Source organism: Mirounga leonina, unplaced genomic scaffold (genome assembly GCF_011800145.1).
Source record: "Mirounga leonina isolate KUSES-001 unplaced genomic scaffold, KU_Mleo_1.0 Mir_168, whole genome shotgun sequence".
In the NCBI taxonomy this organism is placed as follows: Eukaryota; Metazoa; Chordata; class Mammalia; order Carnivora; family Phocidae; genus Mirounga; species Mirounga leonina.
In genome coordinates this window covers 50157548-50179249 of record NW_023270426.1, presented here as the reverse complement: position 1 = coordinate 50179249, position 21702 = coordinate 50157548, and the positions used below count along the sequence as shown (strand labels likewise).

Below are 21702 nucleotides of genomic sequence, written 5' to 3'. Positions count from 1 at the left end.
GGTTGAGATGAATAAACTGAGGCACAGAAATTTCATGTAAAACTTAAGTAAATTACACAATGGAAATAAGAATCAAATACAAATAGCTGAATAAATTAGTTTTGAAACAGCTAAACAAAGAATGAGTAGAAAGCATCATGAACTTTTTTTTTTAAGATTTTATTTATTTGACAGAGAGAGACACAGCGAGAGAGGCAACATAAGCAGGGGGAGTGGGAGAGGGAGAAGCAGGCTTCCCGCGAGCAGGGAGCCTGATGCGGGGCTTGGTCCCAGGATCCCGTGATCATGACCCGAGCCAAAGGCAGAAGCTTAACGACTGAGCCACCCAGGCACCCCAGCATCATGAACTCTTAATAGAGTAGCCATGTGTATGTTAATATCATCTTGGGGCTTGAGCTCTCATTGGAGAGTAGATGTTATCAGGTAAAAATATCATAGTTCTCAATCTAGGAAACTTGGATAGAGTTTGGAGAATCCCTATTTTTTTCTTTATTATACTTTTTTTTTTTTTTTTTAAGCTACCAAGGTAACACAAGCTCATTGTTCCTTGGCCTTACTGACTGAAAGCTTTTAGGTGGATCCAGTTTTGGGCGGGATGGAGAAAGCCTAGATACTGATGTCTTCTTTCCCCTCCCCACTGGTCTGTATGTTTCTTAGTGATAGTAATGGGTCAGGTAAGAGAGAACAACTCTTGAACTCTGAGAGGATGACTCTGGTCTTTTGATACTTACTGATGATGTCTCATATGATTGACTTTCTAAGAACAAACTTAAAGAAATAGCAAAGTGCCCATATCTGAAGTGTTCCATGATAGTGTTTTTCAAACTGTTGGGTCATAAAATCAATTTGAAGGGTCTCAGCAGGCATGTTTTATCAGTGAGATAGGATGGAAAGGAATGGAATAGAAAATACCAAAATGGCTCACATTTTATTTCAGTGGTTATATGGTATGTGTTTTATTGGGTTATTACATGACTTTTGTTTCTTACTAAGGGTCATGTTCAATAGAACTTGGAAGTCACTTCCCTATAGCACTTTATCTGTCTCAGTCATGTCAGCTCACATCTCATCCTCCTTGCTAACCTGCAAACTAACTAAAGTGGGAATGAATATCTGAATTACTTCTCATTGGCCGCAGTGATTTCCCTAATACCTTATGTGTGGTATAGGGAACCTGTTTAAGATTTACTTCTTACTTATTTTGCTTCTAAGTAAATTTCTAAAATATACTTTTAAAATTGTCAAGTGCTATTTGTAGTTCTGTTTTGTTTAGCTACTACCAATTTTATATGTAGCCTGGCATTAACATAAGCATTACTTTTAAACCATCTTTTCCTTATTTTGGGGAACTGTGGCCCAAACATAGAAGTCACTAAAAATGGGTTCCTTTGAGGCTACTGTGCAGATTTAAATTTCTGTTTTTCAAAGAGCTCTTTCAGCTGCTGCTCAGTTGTGGCTTCTTTCTGCTGCATCAGCGCAGCTGTTCCTTTGGTCACTCCCCAGGCGTCAGGCTTTGACATTGAAGGGTTGTATGGCCTGCCCGAGGCTATCCGAAGATTCTCCCAGTATTCCTTCCTGGCCCTGGGTGAACAAAACACACAGCATTAGACTCCTTCCTGAGTATCAGTGTCTATGTGTCACTGGGCTAGAATACCTCTACAGAGCTGTCTTTGGACTCTTGAGAGTATGTCCATTAAAACACATTTATTAATCTGGACTAAAACTTTTTTTCAGGATCTATCGGTCTAAAATTACTTTGAAATTATTATTTTTTATTTAATTTTTATTTTTAATTATTTATGTATTTATTTTAGAGAGAGAGGGAGAGAGCACGAGCGGGAGGGGCAGAGGGAGAGGGAGAGAGAATCTCAAGCAGACTCCATGCTGAGCACAGAGCCTGATGTGGGCCTAGATCTCACCACCCTGAGATCACGATCTGAGCTGAAACCAAGAGTTGGATGCTTAACTGACTGTGCCACGCAGGCGTTCCCAAAATTATTTTTAAAAATATCTGCATAGGGATCAAAAGCTAAGAATTCAGGATAGGGACATTCTCTGTCGACTTTACCCTACTCCCCCATCCTAACTTTCTGGCACTCTACCTCACGAGCCAGCTGAGCTCCTCAAACCCCGCATCACTTCTGCATGTCTCACCCTGCAGATCCAGCCTCCTCCTCCTTTCTATTTCACTGTCTCCCAGTTCAGGCCTCATCACATCCGATACAATTCTAGCAAAGGCTTCCTCACAGTTTTCCCTGTCTCAAGGCTATTCAAACTTGCAAACCTAACCTTGGACCGCTTGAGATCCTCCCGTGTGATAAGGTCATACATAACTCATGAGAACACATAAAAGTCCGCCTCCTAGTCCTGAGGTGTGTCTGCTATCAAATTCTGTCTCTGATAGTCCCACACTTCTGGTTTCTCAGTACACCATTCTCTTTCCACCTCTCAGAGCTCTCATGTAGGCTCTTCCCTTGTCTGGTATGTAACTCGTCCGTCAAAATTCAGCCCAGGCATCCGCTCTCTTAGAAATTCTTCGTTAACCCTCCTCTGCCTTTTGCCCCCATGGGCATTAGCTCAGGCCCCACAGCACCTGTGCATGTCTTCATACTTGAACTTACTATGCCAGTTTGAACTTACCTGTTTATCTCTCTGCCTACTAGACCGTTACCTCCTTGGGGCCAGGACTGTGTCTTGTTCTTGCTACCTCAGCATCCGCAACAGTGTCTGATAGAGTTGTGCAGAGTCAATGTGCTAAACAGAGGGCACCTACTCCCCCTGCTTGGGTGTTCATCCTTCATTCAGCCCCTGCTTTATCTCGTGGCTAGTTAGCCCTTCAAAATACAGCCCCCCAAATTCCTTCTTCTAAAACGTCTTTCTGGGGACGCCTGGGTGGCTCAGTTGGCTGAGTGTCTGCCTTCGGCTTGGGTCCTGGTCCCGGAGTCCCGGGATCGAGCCCCGCGTCGGGCTCCCTGCTCGGCGGGGAGTCTGCTTCTCCCTCTGACCCTCCCCTCTCTCATGTTCTCTCTCTCAAATAAATAAAAAAAAATATCTTTCTGTTAGGCAGAGATAGCCATTCTCTTGTTACTTTTTAAATCTGCGCCTCTACCAAAGCAGTTACTACAGTGTAATCCATTGACTTTCTTATCCATTTTCCCTAGTAGACTCTGCGATTCTCTGGACAGCTCTTCATTTATTTTCCCAGTGCTCTGCACATTGCCTGATGTAAAATCAGTTTGTTTATTGTTCATCTTCCCCACTGGAGTGTAAGCGCTGAGGGCAAAGACCTATCTTATTCACCACTGTCTTCCCAGCTCCAAGAATTGTGCTTGGCACGGAACAGGCACTTAGTTAATATTTGTTTTATGTAGCTTATACTTAAATCTTAACAACCAGTTAATTCAATGTTGTTGAGGGTCCACCACATGGTACTATCCCAGAGCATGAAATCACCTTTCATTGCAACTTGCATTATTTATATGCTAAATCTTAAAGCCTTCTCCAGAAATCACTACCTAAAGTTATTCTGTAAATACCTCTGTGAAAGAATTTTTTTTTTTCTGTGAAAGAATTTGAGGGGTATAACTGAGTATCATCACACAGCAAATTAGCTATATTCTTTGTTATAACATCACTTGGACATATTCACAATTGAAATGATTTGGTTTGGCAAATATAGTTGAAAAGTTCTTACCTTGCTCTAATCCACGGTTTGGTGTGCATGTCCAAACCACTTCCCCAGCTGCCATGCTTTTCCGAAGCCGGGGGCAAAAAGCCCCTTTCGGGGGCCAGCTCCTCTGCAATTGCCCTGATGTGGTAGGCCTCAAATCCACAGCACCCGCCAATGTACCTGATCCCCAGATTGTAGGCCTCTCTGGCATATTTTTGAATATCCCATCTGGTTGCAACTCTGGGCTCCAGTCCTATAATAAATGGAGTGAATTCTTTATTTAAAAAAATATTCAAGGGACGCCTGGGTGGCTCAGTCGTTAAGCGTCTGCCTTCGGCTCAGGTCATGATCCCAGGGTCCTGGGATGGAGCCCCGCATCGGGCTCCCTGCTCGGCAGGGAGCCTGCTTCTCCCTCTCCCACTCCCCCTGCTTGTGTTTCTTCTCTCACTGTGTCTCTCTCTGTCAAATAAATAAATAAAGTATAAATAAATAAATAAATATTTAAAATAAACAGCCATAATAGGTATGTAATTTTCAATAATGGAATTAAATAAGTTGTCAATATCTAATTCTTAACTTTAAAAAACTATTAGGTAGTTTGTGTTTGCATTTCCAGTATTAAATGCTGTGGTAGCCAGCCTTCAAGATAGTTCCCAATGATCCCGTGCCCTCTCATATCAGGTTGGTCTGCGAGACCAATAGAGTATGTCAGCAGGGATCATTAGTGACTTCTGAGGCTGGGTTATACAAGCCATTATGGTTTCTGCCTCAGTCTCTCTTATTCTTAGAACAGCAAACATGGTGTAAGAATACTCAAGCATCACAGTGGGAAGGCCCATAAGCGAAGGGACTGAGGCCTCCAGCCAACAGACAGCAAGAAACAAACATCTATGCCCAACAGCCACCAAAGGGAGATTGGAAGTAGACTCCCTAGCTCTCATCAGGCCTTCAGATGACTACAGACCTGACCAATATCTGGACCGCAACCTTGTAAGGGACCCTGAGCAAAAACTATCCAGCTAGGCTGCTCCCAAATTCATGACCCACAGCAACTCTGAGATATAATAACTGTTTATTGTTTAAAAGTCCTAAATTTTGCAAAAATTTGTTATATGGGGAAAAACCCAATGCCTTGCCATTCCTCCAGGGTTCTTATAATATCTGAGGGTCCCTATAAAATATAGTACATGATCTAAGGACCTTAGAATGGAACAGGAGGCTGGCCAGGCTGTGGCCCTCTCTGGCTTGATTTTCAGGTAGACTCACCCCCACTTCCCAAACGTGCTTTCTCACTTTTCCCTGACTGCAAGTCCACCCTCACTTCATCTGCTTGGTCTCTTCGTCCAGCTTTATTATGCAGTGACCCAGTGATGGCATCTTCCCTTCCCCCCAAAACTCTACAGTATCTGAGCAACATTCAGAATAGGAGAAAAGTGTCTTGGACATAAATTGGTCTATCCTTTTAATTTTTCTGATGAGAAAATTAAGATCTAGAAGAACTAAGGGTTTATGATTTGGCAACAGAGCTGGAACCAGGGCCACTACCTTTGCTGATCTCACCTGGAAGGGCATCCTTTTTACCAAACTACAGGTAAAAGGTTCAGAGGTCTTTTTTGCTTGCTGGTTCTATCTTTTCCTTCTACTGTGGTCCAATATCAAGGAGTTTTTGGCTGTAGGGAGGGAAGCTGGGGGCAAGAGATGAGACATGCTGCCATTTCTTTACTACGAGAAAGCTCTATGGCTATAGATTTGGAAATTTGTCAAACATCAAGACATTGAGATGATTTATAAAACGTCTGTCTTACCAAAGGGGAATTCCGGTAGATCGATGAATCCCTGTTTGTTGCAGTCAGGAGTGTGGTAGGCCAATGGCTGACTCATCAGGTGGGCTTTCAGTCGGGCAGCCTCCAAGCCTTCTTTCATGAGCTTCACTGTTTGTAAACTAATTTTGGGATCAAAATGGCAGTTCACGCCAACGATGGAAGCTCCTGCAAGTGGAAGAACAATTTAGCTTTAGGGATTCATCAGATAGGTAGGCTCAGTTCTCCTCCCTTAATCAGGGAGCTTTTATTTGGAAGAGTGAATTGTGAATACAACCTTTGGTTCTTGCTTCCTTGCAAACCTATCTTACCTTTGGGGGGGAGTGATTGCTAATAGGCAGCAAGGGCTTTCTGTGAAAGGTGTTTTGAAGAATCTGTTACAATGTTAGTGTCATTTATGCACACTTGGCTGTCCCTCTTTTTTCCAGAAACTCATTAGTAGAGTTTTTTTTAACTCCATATTTTAGAAGTCAATTTTTCAGTCTTTCATACTAATTTTTCAGCACTCCCAGCTGCTCAATTGCACCTGTGGTTATCATACCACTCATTTGAGGAACAATGTTTCCTTTTAGCAGGCCAATTTAATAATATCACCAATCCAGATTCAGTGGCAAGCATCTCAGTGGTCCTCACTGGGCTGGGTGTACAGTTTGCTCCTTTGTTCTTGTTCCAATCCTGCCTCCTGTTATTCTTCTGAATCAGGTTTTTTCTTGTTGTTGTCGGGTTGTTTTTTTGGTTTTTTTTTGTTTTTTTGGGGGGGTCAAGAGCACCAATGACCTCAATCTTGCCAAAGCCAGTAGCTGATTCTTTGTTCTCATCTTACTCCACGTCTTGGCAGCATTCAGTCTGCTGGACCATCCCTTCCTTCATCAACACTCCCCTTCTCTTGGCTTCTCATGCTCTCTGAGTGTTGCTCCCACCTTGCTGGCTGCTTTCTTTGGATGTTAGGTGCTGAGCCCCCACTCACGACCGAACCTTTCAATCCTGCAGTGTCACAGGATTCCCGTGAGCCATCTTCTCTTCTTCACCTCTACTTCCTTTCCAGTCTCAGGGCTCTCAGTATGAACTATATCAAGAACTCTCCAGACTTCTCTCTCTAACCCGGACCTTTCCTTTGGGTCCCAGACTTGTACATTCAACAGCTCAGTTAACATCTTCACTTGGATTTTGACTACCTTTTTCTTTCTTCTTCTCCTTCCCCCACCCCTTTTTTTTAAATTTTTTGGATGTTCTGCTGCCAGCGTTTCTCTTTCCTTGCTTGACTTCATTACAATAATGAATTAATCATAGGTTGGCTACTTACTGGATGTCTATTAGGTATAAGGGTCCTTCTAAGGGGCTATAGAAAAATAAAAATATAGGACATAGTCCCTGACACCAAGGACTTCATTATTTAGGACAGGGCTTCCCTAGGTTTGCTCCATGAAAGTAAGGCTCTATGATCAATTAAGTTAGGAAGTAGGTATTTACTTTGTCCCTTTCTTGGAGACTGTCAATATATACAAACCTGTCAGGCCTGAGAAATTCTGTGTATTGTTCCAATTTTAGTATATGTGCAGCCTAAGTGAGCACTAAGGCTCTGAGAAATTCTGTTGTAAAGAGACCTGCTTAACTTGGTTTAATACAGCATTTTCTTTCTTTCTTTCTTTTTTTAAGATTTATTTATTTATTTGAGAGAGAGCGCACATGAGCAGGAGGAACAAAGGGAGAAGGAGAGAGAATCTCAGCCTGATGTGGGGCTCCATCTCATGACCCTGAGCCAAAACCAACAGTCGGATGCCTACGGGACTGTGCCACCCAGGGGCCCCTAACACAGAATTTTCTAAATGTATTTCACTACGGAATGTTCTACTGACATTCTCACAGATTAGAAAATGTCGACTGAGGATATTCCAAATGGGAGTGGTATAAGTAGAAAATCTTACATTTGCTGAGAGGAAGGCGTGTTCACTTGGGGTAGGGAGGATCATGTAAGGGGACGTGGAGGTAGAATTTGAGCTGACATTGGAAGATGGACGAGATTTATTAGGCGGATATTTATTGAGGACCTATTTTGTGCCAAGTGCTGCGCTAGGGCACAGGGCGCTCAAAGTTGAGCCAAACAAACATAGTCTCTGCCCTCTTTGATCTTACAGTCTAGTGAGTCAGACATTAAAGAGATAAACAAATGAGACAAGCGGCAAGCGCTACAAAGAATATAAATAGCGTGTAGTGATGTCAAACACTGTGGCCACCTACCTTGAATGGAATGGTCAGGGAAGAACTCGATGCAGGCCAAGAATCTCTGCTGGTTAACAGTGGGGTGATGAAAGCCTCCTCTGATCTTCCTGAAACAAGTTAACTTGCTTCTTCCCTCCCCCCATTTTTATATTTCCAGTAAAAATTTAGGATTATTTAGTTTCATTCCTAAATCTAATTGTTACTGTTAAGGACAAATATTCAGTGACTTTCATGAAATATCAGGAGTTGGCTAACAATCAGAAATTAAACATAGCCAATCAAAATCTCCCTGTTCCACAGAATGAGTTGGACTCTTCCACTGACACTGAGCAGCTCTTTGAATTAAAAATGAGGCAGCTTTGGGCGCCTGGGTGGCTCAGTTGGTTAAGCGACTGCCTTCGGCTCAGGTCATGATCCTGGAGTCCCAGGATCGAGTCCCACATCGGGCTCCCTGCTCGGCAGGGAGTCTGCTTCTCCCTCTGACCCTCCCCTGTCTCATGCTCTCTCTCTCTCTATCTCATTCTCTCTCTCAAATAAATAAATAAAATCTTTAAAAAAATAAAAAATAAATAAAAATGAGGCAGCTTTGAAAACAGTCTGTGAGTTTTCCCTAATTGAAATGAAACCCCATGTTAGGAATGGAAATTATTTAAAAAGACAAATTACATGGCCCCTATTTCATACCGAAAAAAATTTTAAATTTATTATACCAGTTACAAAAAGCAAAGCAGGAATTTATGAAAAGGGAAAAACTTTGGCAAAGAAGGCAACTGACTTAAAAGTTATTGTCTAAAGACCTCAACTTAAGGCTAAAATAAAACACACTTTTTCCTCATGCTCCTTTTGATTTACTGAAATTCTTCCCATTTCTAGGTGTTACACCTTCAGCATAGGTCCAGTTGTCCCTTTCAAAAGGCTGATATATGTGTGTGTATATATTTTTTTTCTTTATTTTACTTTTTTCTCTTTAGGAGTCAATAATGATATTATCAACACTCCTAGGAAAGCACATTAATGGTTTTCCTTTAACAAAAGTAGTATATAATGATTCATAGGTGGACCTGCATTTGTACATAGTTTTAAAAGACTCACTAACGGCAAACCGGTCAAAATCCATTATCACCTGCTTTAACCAGGCGCACTGCACACTCGCCAGGGCTCACGCCATGCAAATCTCCCTCTGGGCCGATGCACATGGTTGCTGCCACAGGTTTCCCAGATGTTTTCAAGGCTTCCACTGCCCACACAGCCTCTTCAACATGCTCGAAATACTGAAATGAGATCAGGTTAAGATACTTTTTTATCTTGTTTCTCCCCAGACGATTAGAAAACTTATTTTAGGGTGCCTGGGTGGCTCAGTTGGTTAAGCGACTGCCTTCGGCTCAGGTCATGATCCTGGAGTCCTGGGATCGAGTCCCGCATCGGGCTCCCTGCTTGGCAGGGAGTCTGCTTCTCCCTCTCCCACTCCCCGTTTGTGTTCCCTCTCTCGCTGTGTCTTTCTCTGTCAAATAAATAAAATCTTAAAAAAAAAAGAAAACTCATTTTAGTGCTTAAAAATGATCACTAGATGAGTGGTCTTCAAACTTTGAGTTGTGACCCATTAGCATTTTTTTTTAATGGCATAGAAGGGTGATTACTGTGAACTGCAGTCAAAAGGTTTGAAGAACACTTCATTAGATTAACTGAATCAAATTCAGTAGAAGCCCTAAATTGGAAAAAAGATTTTAAAACTAAATATTTACTAGCCATGATTGGCAACTAATTTCACATCCTCCTCATGAAAGCACAAGGTAGAGAAAATGTACTAAGTGCATATGTCTCATCTTTGGTCACATCTTTGTTTACCTCGGCAATCAAGAAGTCCACGTTCTTCTTCATAAAGACCTCTAACTGTTGCTGAAATACTTTTTTAACTTCAGTTTCACTCTTGCAACTAAGGTATGAAGGTGTTTGACTCACGCCTCCTGCCACCAAAGCGTCTCCCTCATCAGCCACTTGCCGGGCAATGTCACAAGCAGCTTCATTGACTTTCTGCCCCTAAAATGGGTGAAATAGGATATATCTACATTTTCACGCAGAATTGAAACCAAATTATTATTCAAATGTCCACATTTCAGTTGGCTGTTACCATAGAGAGATTATTCTAGAAGATGACAGTGATAGAATAGTTCAATTTACCAAGCTGAGCAATTTGCAGTAACACCACCACCAATAATAGTAATGAAAACACTAAATCTAAAGATGGTATCTAGGATATTACATACCAAAGCTCTGTGAGAGGATAAAAATCTTTACATAAAAGGATCTGGTACCTTCCAGTGCCTAAGCTGCACTTAGAAGAATACCTAGCAAATAGTGGTGGTGATGATGATGATTTGCTCTTAAGATCAACAAGAATAAACTGTAATTAAAATGACTACAGAATTCATGAATTTTTGTCATTATGTATTTTCTTGGTATATGTGCTGCCGAAGCGAGCACTGTCATTATGTATTTTCTTAAAGGATAAATGTATCGCATGGTATTTTCTAATTACTTAGATATTAAAAATTGACACTTGTCTTCAATAAACCCCAGTGCTGTAGCTCACACAGACTTAGGGAATTTTAGAACTTCTTGTTTTGTGGTGCCTGGGTGGCTCAGTCAGTTAAGCATCTGACTCCTGATCTCAGCTCAGGTCTCGATCTCATGGTTGTGAACTCAAGCCCTGCGTTGGGTTTCATGCTACGAGTGGAGCCCACTTTAAAAAAAAAACAAAACAACAAACAAAACAAAAAACAAAACTTCTTTTTCATTATAGGGATTGAGAAATTGTCACTTTGACGGCATAGGTAAATGGTTTGCCCAACATGACACAGTTGATAGCTGAGTCAGGAAGTTTCCAGGGTCACTGTGCCCTTCCTTGTGCCTTTGACCTTCCTCCTACATTGTCCCACATTAAAAAACTGTAAGGATGTAAGAATTCGTAAGGATACCCACTCAGCAACTTAGGAGACTGGGAGAATCATTAATCATTAACTACGTCTTCTTTGATATGCTTCATTAAATGCCTTTCTGTCAATTTTGGGGACTCCAGCTAAAACCTCAAAGAGTTATTCACACAGTAATGTATGGTGATTAACATAACATAATAAAATAAAATAAAAGAGTTATTCATACATATTTCTATATTATCTAAAAACTACATTCTGAGTGGGAAAAGGTTCTTTTTATAAAACGCTAGTGAGATTTAGCAGGTGTTCGTTTTTGTCAGGAGAATTAACTGCACAACATAAGAAATCAGCAATCCTGTATCACACATATCGCATTTCTGTAGTATCTAAAAACTCAACATTTTTCTCTATGAGAGCTTTGGTGATGACATGTGTGTCTACTGTGCCCTTCTAAGAATGCCAGGTATGGCTTTACTCACAGATATTTTCTCTGCAACATAGTTTCCCCTGTTCTCCAGCTTGTCTTCACTTGCATAAAAGGTGAAGGTTTGCATGACATTGGATCCAGCTCTGAGGAACTCTCGATGAAGCTGGCGAACTGGGAGATTGAATGAGGAAAGGTATTAATTACTATCAGTTTATAACCCTTGATGCTTTCAAAAGGCTACCAGATAAACAGATATGAAAATATCTGCTTGCATTCTTTGCTTGGCACGAGCGCATCCTGAGAGCGAATGAGAGGTAGATCTGGGGGCTCTTGCTACGAAGAAGAGATTATTTCTACCATGGATGTGGGGCGAAGGGAAGAGGGAGGTCCACAGGGGAGGAATCATTCAACATTTTTGCTGGGCAGAGAAGGTGGGGAAAAGCATTCCCTACTGAGGGAAGGGTTTGAACAAAAAGAAGGAGGCAGGAATAGGCTTGGCATTTGGGGGTGCCGCAGGTGGAGTTGAGGATGTATCAGAGAAGTAGTAGGAGATGCAGTTGGAGAGGAGGCTGGGCTGCAGAGTGCAAGTGGCCCTAGCACATCATCTCAAGGAGTCTAGGCTTCAGACCACAGGTATGGGGAAACAGCAGCATTTCGTAAACAGTTAAATGATGTGATTAGCTCTGTGTATTTGAAAGATAATTTTGGTAGTAGAGTGGAATAAGAACTAGAACAAGGCTCCTAAGCATAGGTCCATGGATGAGTGTCAAATAGCAAAGTTTTCGGGCGCCTGGGTGGCTCAGATGGTTAAGCGTCTGCCTTTGGCTCGGGTCATGATCCCAGGGTCCTGGGATTGGGTCCCGCATCGGGCTCCCTGCTCCTTGGGAGCCTGCTTCTCCCTCTGCCTCTCTCTCTCTCTCTGTCTCTCATGAATAAATAAATAAAATCTTTAAAAAACAAAACAAAACAAAAAACAAATAGCAAAGTTTTCACAGGCTAAAGAAAATATGATGGGGCATTTCCCCCCCCATATAACCAATTATATTCAATTTAAGGGATTATCCTTTGCTCTAAAATAGTGGTCCTAAACTCTGGTGGCCCATTAGACACCCTGTAAGCTTTTTTAAAAATAATGGATGCTGGGGTCAAGTCCACAGATATTCTAATTTAGTTGGAAGCTGATTTTTATCTTCCATTTTGCTGAGAACCACCATTCCGAGTGACTGGGGAAAATGCTCTTTTTATAAAATGCTAGGGAGACTTAGCAGGTGTTCATTTTTGTCAGGAGAATTAACTGCACAAAGTAAGAAATCAGCAATCCTGTATCAGCCCCTGAAATCTATTTTGAAATTTTAGTGGCCTTTCAAAGCCAAAGATCTAGGAGTGACTACATTAGAGGCTTGGAAATTTTTAGGACACTGGAGTTCCTAGCCCTTTCGTCTGGTACCTTTGCATCCCGGAGGCCTAGTACAATGCAGAGAACATAGGAAGCTCAGTGTGGTTTTTAAATGAACAAATCAGTGAGGCCAGGATTCATCTGAATTTCAGAACATGGGTTTCTTTTTTTTTTTTTCTAAGATTTTATTTATTTATTTGACAGCGAGAGAGGGAACACAAGCAGGGGGAAGGGGAGAGGGAGAAGCAGGCCTCCCGCAGAGCAGGGAACCTGAAGCGGGGCTCGATCCCAGGACCCTGGGATCATGACCTGAGCCAAAGGCAGACGCTTAACCGTCTGAGCCAGCCAGGCGCCCCAGAAAATGGGTTTCTAAGCGTGGAATCTCTAGTTCTGAGAGGGAACTTAAAAGCATGCCTAATGAGGAAGCTTCAGACATGTTTTAATTAGCAACAGAACCAATTAAAGACATTTTATTTGGAGCCTCTGTTCATCGATCAAACACAGAGCTTCAGTGGTTGGAGCAGTATGAAGGGCCTATCGATGAGGTCCCCATACACTAGGAGGAAATGGTTTCTAAACAGGAAGTCCACCCAGCTGGTCCTTGGGTGGATTTCCAGAGACTGTTAAAAAAACCCTGGAATGGTGTGCAAATTGTGCATATGTACATTTTACATGGCATTTTACACCCTTTTATTAGATTTTCCTCGAGGGTAGCGGCTCAACCCCTTGATCTTAATCGATTTGATTGTTCTACCATGCTTCTTAAAGCTGCAGTGCTTCTCAAGTGTGACCCAACTTAGACTCACCTGGGGGCAATGAATATGAATTCAGATTCCCCCAAACCCCGCCTCCCAGATCCAGCAACCTTAATTCTTTGCTGAATTCTATGCTGATTCCACTGGGTGCAAGAACCACAACTTCTGGCATTGACTTTAGTAGGAGAATTAGTGCACTCAAATAAGCCCCAAATTCTCAAGAAACAGATGGCCAGGAGATAAACGTGCTGTTTCTGTATTAAGAAAGTCAAAAGCAATATCAGAGCAGTTTCTCTTGAGCTCCTCCAATGTATAACTTTAAAAAAATGTGACTTGGGCACCTGGGTGGCTCAGATGGTTAAGCGTCTGCCTTTGGCTCAGGTCATGATCCCAGGGTCCTGGGATCGAGTCCCGCATCGGGCTCCCCGCTCAGCGGGGAGCCTGCTTCTCCCTCTGCCTCTCTCTCTCTGTCTCTTATGAATAAACTGAAAAACTCTTATGAAAAATAAACTGTGATCATCCAACATGTGAATCTGTCCTTACATACCTAGCACAGTGTCCAGCAGGCAATAATAGATGTTGGGAAATGTACCATAAATGTATCTGTTTGATGGTATGCTCCTAGGCCATCACTGCAGTGCTCTTTCATGAGAACTTAGAATAGAGCTATGCACCAACCTGCTTCTGGATGTTCCACAGCAGCTTCTGGGGTCCAGGGGCCTGCCTTCACGTAGCCCCTCTTCTCGAGTGCAAAGACAAACCCTCCATCTCCAATCACAACTTCTCCAGAGTTTAAACGTTCTAGGATGCCCTAAAATTATAGATGAGGGGGAAGGAAAGGAGTTACTTGAGTTTTTAAGACAATTTTCTATTTTTAGTACTTTTGCTATCATATTCTTGAGACGTATGATTTCTTTAGAATTCTCAGAAAGTACATGTATTTATAAATTCATGACTATAAGGCAAACAATCAGAATTTCCATTTTCATTTCACATAATGAAAATGTGTGTATACATGTGCTGGGGGTGAGGGTTTTTCAGAACACATTAAAGAATTTAAAATTTTAATTTTTAAAAAAGATTTTTTAATTTATCTATTTAGAGAAGGAAAAGGTTTTATTGTAAAGCTTCAAATGAATACTTAATACTAAAGAAAAGGTTTTACTGTAAAGCTTCAAATGAATACTCAAGCACACATTCTTAGAATGGTGAAAGCTAGTCTTCCTGTTCTATGGATAAGCAGTCCTTACAGTTGGCCTTGACCCCGGCTGTCTCCCTGGGGGCCTCTGTCAGCCAGGCGGGGGCAGGGCACTTTGACACCCCGGGGTCAAGTATATTCCCTCCTCCCTCCGTGCCTCTTTTCCCACCAACCCAACCATAGTCTGGCGGTCAGTCTGTCTGTCTGCTCCATCCATCTATACATCCTTCCGTCCATCCATCCACCCCCCAATCTAGTCTGGATTGAAACACTCATCCCAACTAGGGAAGAGATATGAGTGTCATTAATCAGGTGCTGGAGCTGCTGGATTTTTGGTTTTTAAATCTTATTAACAGCCCTTAATTCAATATCTTACAGCCCCTGGGCCCGTTCACCCCCGCCGGATTGAATGGTACATTTTGTTGTGATCGCAGAAACCAAACTGTGGGCGAAAACTTACCATGGCCCAACCAACGCGTTAGCCTTGTTGCTGCGGCGGGACCGGGAAGCTTGCACGCAAGCACCCGGCAGGGAGGCGGCCCCGGGATTCCGCGGCACCCGTCGGGGCGGGGGCGGGAAACGGTCGGAGCCCGGGCCGCGCGCCTCCCTGGCCGGCCCGCGGAGGGCGCAAAGGGGCGCGCATGGCAGCGCAGGCACAGACGCGGGGTGGCTGGGGCGCGCCCTAAGGAGGCCCCTAGTCCCACCGCTGTGGGGGAGAAACGTCGTGCATTTGGGTCTAGGAGCCGCACTTCTCTGGGAGTGCTCTCGTGTTGGGATGCGGGACTCAGAAGATGTTGGGAGTCTTGGAGTTCTGGGGGTGTCCTCGAGTCCGGGGTCACGTAGATCTAGGGCGCGCTCGGGCTATGGGCAGGGGTGTTGGGGGGAGCTCAGAGGCACCTTGGAGTCCTGCCGAGAAGTTATGAGAGCACCTCTGGTCACAGCCGGGCTCCGAGGACCCCTCTGCACTTCCTGAGGCTGGGGTATGGGGCCGGTGGGCCGAGACTTAGAGCCCCCGCAGAGATGGAGAACGCCCTCGGGTTCCCCCCGCAGACTCACCCTCTTGGTCTTTTTGCCCCCAACGGGTGCCATCTTCGAGGTGTCCAGACGGATGCTAGGCACGGATGCGGACCGACGAACGGTGCGTTACCCCGCGCGAATCCGGGAGCTGCCCCACCGCGGCGGGCAGGCTCTTTATACTGTGTGCTGAGCGCGGGGTGGGTTTCTCCAGCCTTAGCCCGTCCAACACGGGCCTTGCGTGGGAACACGCCTCCCCAGCGTTTTTTATTGAGGCCTGGCGGCTAGTTGGGCAATTGCCCTGCGGAGATGATTGAGACTGTCCTCTCAAATCGGTGAACACACAAGACAAGTAAAATAAGAAAAAATAATAATGAGGTTGCCACTCGCTCAGGTTTCTACCTTACCTATGCACGGCACCTCCCCACCCCAGCTCCCCCACCGCATAAAGGGGTCCCGACCCTGATTTACCTCTCTCTTGTCTGGACATTACCCACTTCAGACACCAGAGGAGGCCCCTAAGAATTCCATTCATGCACAAATATTTGTCAAAGGCCAGGATACAAGGTTATTGAATGAGGATGCGATGCCCTGAAAGAACTTCAGTCTGAAGTGTGATCTCGGTGAAATACATCCAGTAGTTACGCAACAAAATGCAAATGTAGCATTTACAGAAGGGTCTGATAGGAACTCTGAATTAGTGGGTATGTTCAAAATGACCATCAGCCCTTATACCCAAAAATGCGGTGCAGTTTCTAATAACACAGTAGTTTCTTGTAAGAATAGCTTTGCAATATTTAACCAGGACAGACTTCTAACATCTATATATCATAGTGGAAATACACCTTAGACACTTCAAAATTCAGTTCAAAAACTGTGTGTAAAAACCTATAGGCATCAGAAAAACTGGAAGGAAATAGTTGGAAATGTTAATAGTAATTATCTGATGATGGTGGAATTCGGGTTTGCTCTTCCTTCATTCATTATATTTTACTGTATTTTCCAAAATATGTTTACAATGAGAACACACAGATTTTAAAATAATAAAAAACATTACTTTAAAAAATCTACAACATGACAGTAAGTATCCTAGAGGACAACTAGAAATCTTGAAACAGAGTTCAGAACCTTTTACCCAAACAAAAGCACACAAGGAAATTTTGTATGTGCAACAATAGCTTCCATTTCAACATATGCAAAGAAGGAAATTACTGTAGCAAATGATGAATTAATAGAAATTTAGTTTTTAAGATGATGTGCACTCGAGATACAACTGAGAAAGTAGAAAAGTCCTTTTGGTTGTGATAACTGTCAAGTTGAAAATGGAAAAAAAAAAATGTAAGAATGATGGATGCATATATTGTAATTTAAATAATGTAATGTTTCAGTTGCCCAGCAAGAATGAGGCATGAGGTAATGTCATCCTTCCCAATGCTTTTTCGACCATTAAAGCATGGACTGTCTGAGTAGCTAATAGTTTAGTTAATGCACTGAATACTTATAGTTGTACCCTGATGAGTATTGGAGAAAAGAACAGCTTTGGAACAGCTGTGGCGGCTGGGAGTAGATGTAGTGGTGAGTACCAGGCGCTAGGGGGTGGTATCAGGGCTCTGACAGTAAAAGCTGAACGCAGACGTTCTCAATTTCAGCGTTCCAAATTTAGCAAAACTTAAGAGAGATTTTAAAACATTAGCATTTAATTTAAAAATGAATTGTGAATTTTTAGTAGATAATATAGACACATGGCAAAATTTTAAAAAGTCTTTCCCCAGCTGCTCCTCCCAGTACAAGTCCTCCCGGAGGTAACCATTATTCCCTAGTCTTCCAGAGGAACTCTATGCATACCTAAGTGTATTACATGTATGGATAAGGATTTGTATTTAAATATAGGAAGTTTTAGTTATTTAAACACTTGTCCACCTCCAACTTTTCCAAAATAATTTATGGGCAGTTGAAATATTTTTGTTTTTTCCACAGCTTCTCAGTTTGCTATCATACCTCCCCACCCCCATCCCAGTTAGGGCCATTAAACAGAATTCAGTCACCTAGTAGTTCCACAATAAATAATAATATCCACAGTTCACTGTTTACTATGTGCGAGGCACTCTATTAGGCCTTTTACATACACAGTATTGTTTACCCCTCACAACTCTGTGAGGTAGGCACCCTCACTTTGCACTCAAGAACTATGAGGTCAGAAAGCTAGAGCAGTTATCAGTGTGACTTCTAAACTTCCTTTGCCCCATTCCCAAAGGACTAAGTTCACTTGCATACCACCTGGGGAGTGAATTCTGTAATAGCTGTTCTTGGGAGGCTGCCCATGTTCTCTGTTCTCTGCTAGAGCAATGAGATGACCGAGGTCATAACACTGAAGGCTTTGGCCTCTTACAAAGCTGTTTGGGGTTAAGTAAATCCTGAAGAGAAGAAGGAGGGTTAGAGCTGGAGATCCACCCTGAATCTTCAGTTTTATAACCTTCAAACGGAGGTTGTCATTCTGTTTTCTGCCGGTGCTTTGCTCTACTTAAAACCCCATTTATTCATTCGATAAACCTTTAAATGTTTCATTCATACAGTGTTTCAAACACCTTCTTTGGAGTCAACTGGTACTTGACTTTAGTCTATTTTAAGATTCTTACCAGTACACAGCCCTCAGTTGATATAGAAAAATAATAACATATTTCTAAATAGCAAAATCGGCATCACCCACCAGCTTCTGAACCTCAAGAATATAGGAACATATATATTTTTCAACTTAACATAGGCGTATAAAAAGAACCCCAAAGAGTAAAAAAGGGCATCCATAAAAAAAATGAGGTTCTCTCTAAATTCCGCTTCTCCACCTCAACTTTTTTATAACTTACCCAGCTTAAAGAATTTTGGAAAAAATCTGGTACTTTCGGAAACCTGCTTCCAATGATACCATACACATGCACCAGAAGAGCTGAAATGGAAAATATGAGACGTTGGGGACTGACTGGAACTCTCATTGCTGCTGGTGGGAGCATAAATCGGCACAACTGTTTAGAAAACAATGTTTGGCCAGTGTCTTTTAGAGCTGCACGTATCTCTGTCCAGCAGTTCTACTCCTGGTGGAAACGTGTGAGCATTCCTCAAAAGACCTTTACAGGACTGTTCATAAATGGCCCAAACTGAAAAGTACTCAAACGCCCATCAGCGATAGAATAGATCAATGAATTGTGACATAGTTAAACAAGGGAGTGCTGTACCCAATGCGAAATAGTTCACTTATAACCACATGCGACGATACGGATGAAGCTCACAAACAGTGTTGAGTTAGAGAAGCCAGACACAAAAGGGCAACCCTGTAAGATTATAGTTACATGATGTACAAAACCAGGCAAAACTAAGCCATCCTCTTAGAAGTCACATTATTGATTACCCGAGGGGGAGGGCAGAGTGATGCGGAGGGAATGGGGTACTTTTGGGATGCTGATAATAGTCTATTTTTTTACCTTAGCGCTATGCACTTGTGTTCAGCTTATGAATATTCACTAAGCTGTACACTTATAACATATGTACTGTTTTTTGAATGTATCTTATACTCGAATAAGAAGTTAACAACAAAAATAAAAATGACATAAAACAGCTTCTTGGACTTTTGTGTATCCCACAAAAAGTCCAATGAACTAAATAAACTAAAGAAATCTAAAATAAGCCAGTCCAGATTTTGAATACAGTCATTTTACTGGTGGTGGGGAATGACTCAGGCAGACAGAATTAACTCTAATTGTTTTCTTATTATAAAAGTAATCCATTTTGAAAAATAAATTCAGTACTTAACATATACAAACAGTACCCAAAATTCAAAAGGTCATGAATTGTTAATGAGATTAACTATACCAGCATGATCTAGAATAAACAGTAAAAAGAAAAAATTAAAACGCTATTTCAGGGTGTCAGTTTCGTTTTATTTTTATTTTTTTTATTTTTTAAAGATTTTATTTATTTATTTGAGATAGAATGAGAGAGAAAGAGAGCTCATGAGAGGGGGGAGGGTCAGAGGGAGAAGCAGACTCCCTGCCAAGCAGGGAGCCCCATGCGGGACTCAATCCAGGGACTCCAGGATCATGACCTGAGCAGAAGGCAGTCGCTTAACGGACTGAGCCACCCAGGCGCCCCTCATTTTATTTTTAAATGGCTGTTAGATCAGCATTGCATAATGTGTAGAAGATCCATTTTTTTAAAAGTTAATTTCAGGGACGCCTGGGTGGCTCAGTCGTTAAGCATCTGCCTTCGGCTCAGGTCATGATCCCAGGGTCCTGGGATCGAGCCCCACATTGGGCTCCCCGCTCAGCGGGAAGCCTGCTTCTCCCTCTCCCACTCCCCCTGCTTGTGTTCCCTCTCTCGCTGTGCCTCTCTCTGTCAAATAAATAAATAAAATCTTAAAAAAAAAAATTAAAGTTAATTTCATTTTAATTAATGAGTTAATTAAAATAGGTAAGATGTTCACTTGGTCCAAAATTCAGAAATTAAAAAAGGGCATCCTGTCCCTCATGGCACCCAACTCCAGTCCGCCAATGTTCCAGTTCTTTTGTGACCATTCAGAAATATTTTATGCACATACACCAAATAGGTATGAACATTTTGGCCCCCCCCTCCCCCCACTTAACCGACCAGTAGTGCACCATGGACCCTGGTCTTTATTTTGCTTGCTTTTTTTTCCCCTTAACATATCTTCTCAATCATTTCACATTAATAGGCAAGGAGCTTCCTCTTTTTTTTAAATGGCTTAATATTTTATTGCATAATGTAGCAGGATTTATTTAGCCTGTCCCTGTTGATGGGTAGTAACATTATTTCCAGGCTTTGCCACTTCAAATAAAACGGAAATGAACAGCTTTCTACCTACATTATTTCATACATTTGAATAAATATCTATCTAGGAAATCTAGAAGACTAGTTAACTTTGGACCATCAATATTCATTTGCTTTCTCCATGTAATCATTTTAGTTTTGAACTTAAAACAATCAAGTGTGTTCTCGAGTTCTAAGTCATAAGGGTTTTCAGGGAGAAGAGATTGATTGACCCATGCACTCATTAATTTCTTCAACAAATAATTATCGAGTCCTTCTTTATTCTCCCTGGTGAACAAAAGAGACAACATTTCTCGCTGCCCTGTTGTTTACATTCTGGTGTGTGTGTGTGTGTGTGTGTGTGTGTGTGTGTGGCTGAGTGTGGGTAGGGAGAGGAGAAAGACAACACACAAAATGGCTAAGTTATATATATGTCAGGAAAGGTTAAATAATGCCCTGGAGAAAAACAAAGCAGGGATGGGGAGTAGGTCATTCCAGGAAGGGTGTCACATCTTTCAACAGGGCCAACAGGCCACTGTAAGGAGTTGGCAGTTACCCTGCAGGAGCTGGGGGCCGTGGGAGGGTTTTTCCTACCATTATGTTTTTTCTTTCTTTTTGAAAAATAATGGTTTTTATTTTGAAATAGCTTTAGGTTTATAGAAAAGTTTATAGAACAGATAGTTCATCTTCTCCTCCTCAACATAGAGGTCCTAATAGGAGCACACAGCTTTTTTTTTTTTTTAAGATTTTATTTATTTATTTGTCAGAGAGAGGGCACAAGCAGGGGGAGCATCAGGCAGAGGGAGAGGGAGAAGCAGACTCCCCGCTGAGCAGGGAGCCCGATGCGGGACTCGATCCCGGGACTCCAGGATCATGACCTGAGCTGAAGGCAGTCGCTTAACCAACCGAGCCGCCCAGGTGTCCTGAGCACACAGCTCTTGCGAACTTAGCTACAAGGATTTCTTTCTTTCTTTCTTTCTTTTTAGAATTTTTATTTATTTGACAGAGAGAGACACAGTGAGAGAGGGAACACAAGCAGGGGGGAGTGGGAGAGGGAGAAGCAGGCTTCCCGCTGAGCGGGGAGCCCAATGCAGGGCTCGATCCCAGGACCCTGGGATCATGACCTGAGCTGAAAACAGACGCTTAACGACTGAGCCACCCAGGCACCCCGCTACGAGGATTTCTAAAAGCAGGCTGCCTCACCCAGTTTGTTTCCCCTGAAGATACTACCTTACTATGGTGCTTTTCTCAAAACTGAGAAACCAACATTGGTATACTCCTATTAACTCAACTCCAGGCTTTAAAAAGTTTTCACCAGTTTTTCCATTAATGTCCTTTCTCTGTCCCAGAATCCGATCCAGGATACCGCATGGCATTTAGTTCTTAATGTCTCCTTCAGGTCCTCTCGGCCGTGACTGTTTCTCAATATTTCCTGGCTTTTCATGACCTTGACA

The 21702-nt window shown here is 42.4% G+C and overlaps 1 protein-coding gene across 1 annotated transcript; it reads right to left on the bottom strand.

Annotated features, from left to right (window-relative positions):
• Window positions 1-318: 318 nt before the first annotated feature.
• BHMT (betaine--homocysteine S-methyltransferase) lies at window positions 319-15508 on the bottom strand. Its single transcript, XM_035015068.1, has 8 exons — window positions 15476-15508; window positions 13900-14032; window positions 11123-11241; window positions 9556-9747; window positions 8834-8981; window positions 5476-5658; window positions 3695-3923; window positions 319-1581 (listed from the first exon to the last, which is right to left on the bottom strand). The coding sequence occupies exons 1-8, from the start codon at window positions 15506-15508 to the stop codon at window positions 1395-1397; spliced, it is 1224 nt and encodes a 407-aa protein (XP_034870959.1). The 3' UTR covers window positions 319-1394.
• Window positions 15509-21702: the final 6194 nt, after the last annotated feature.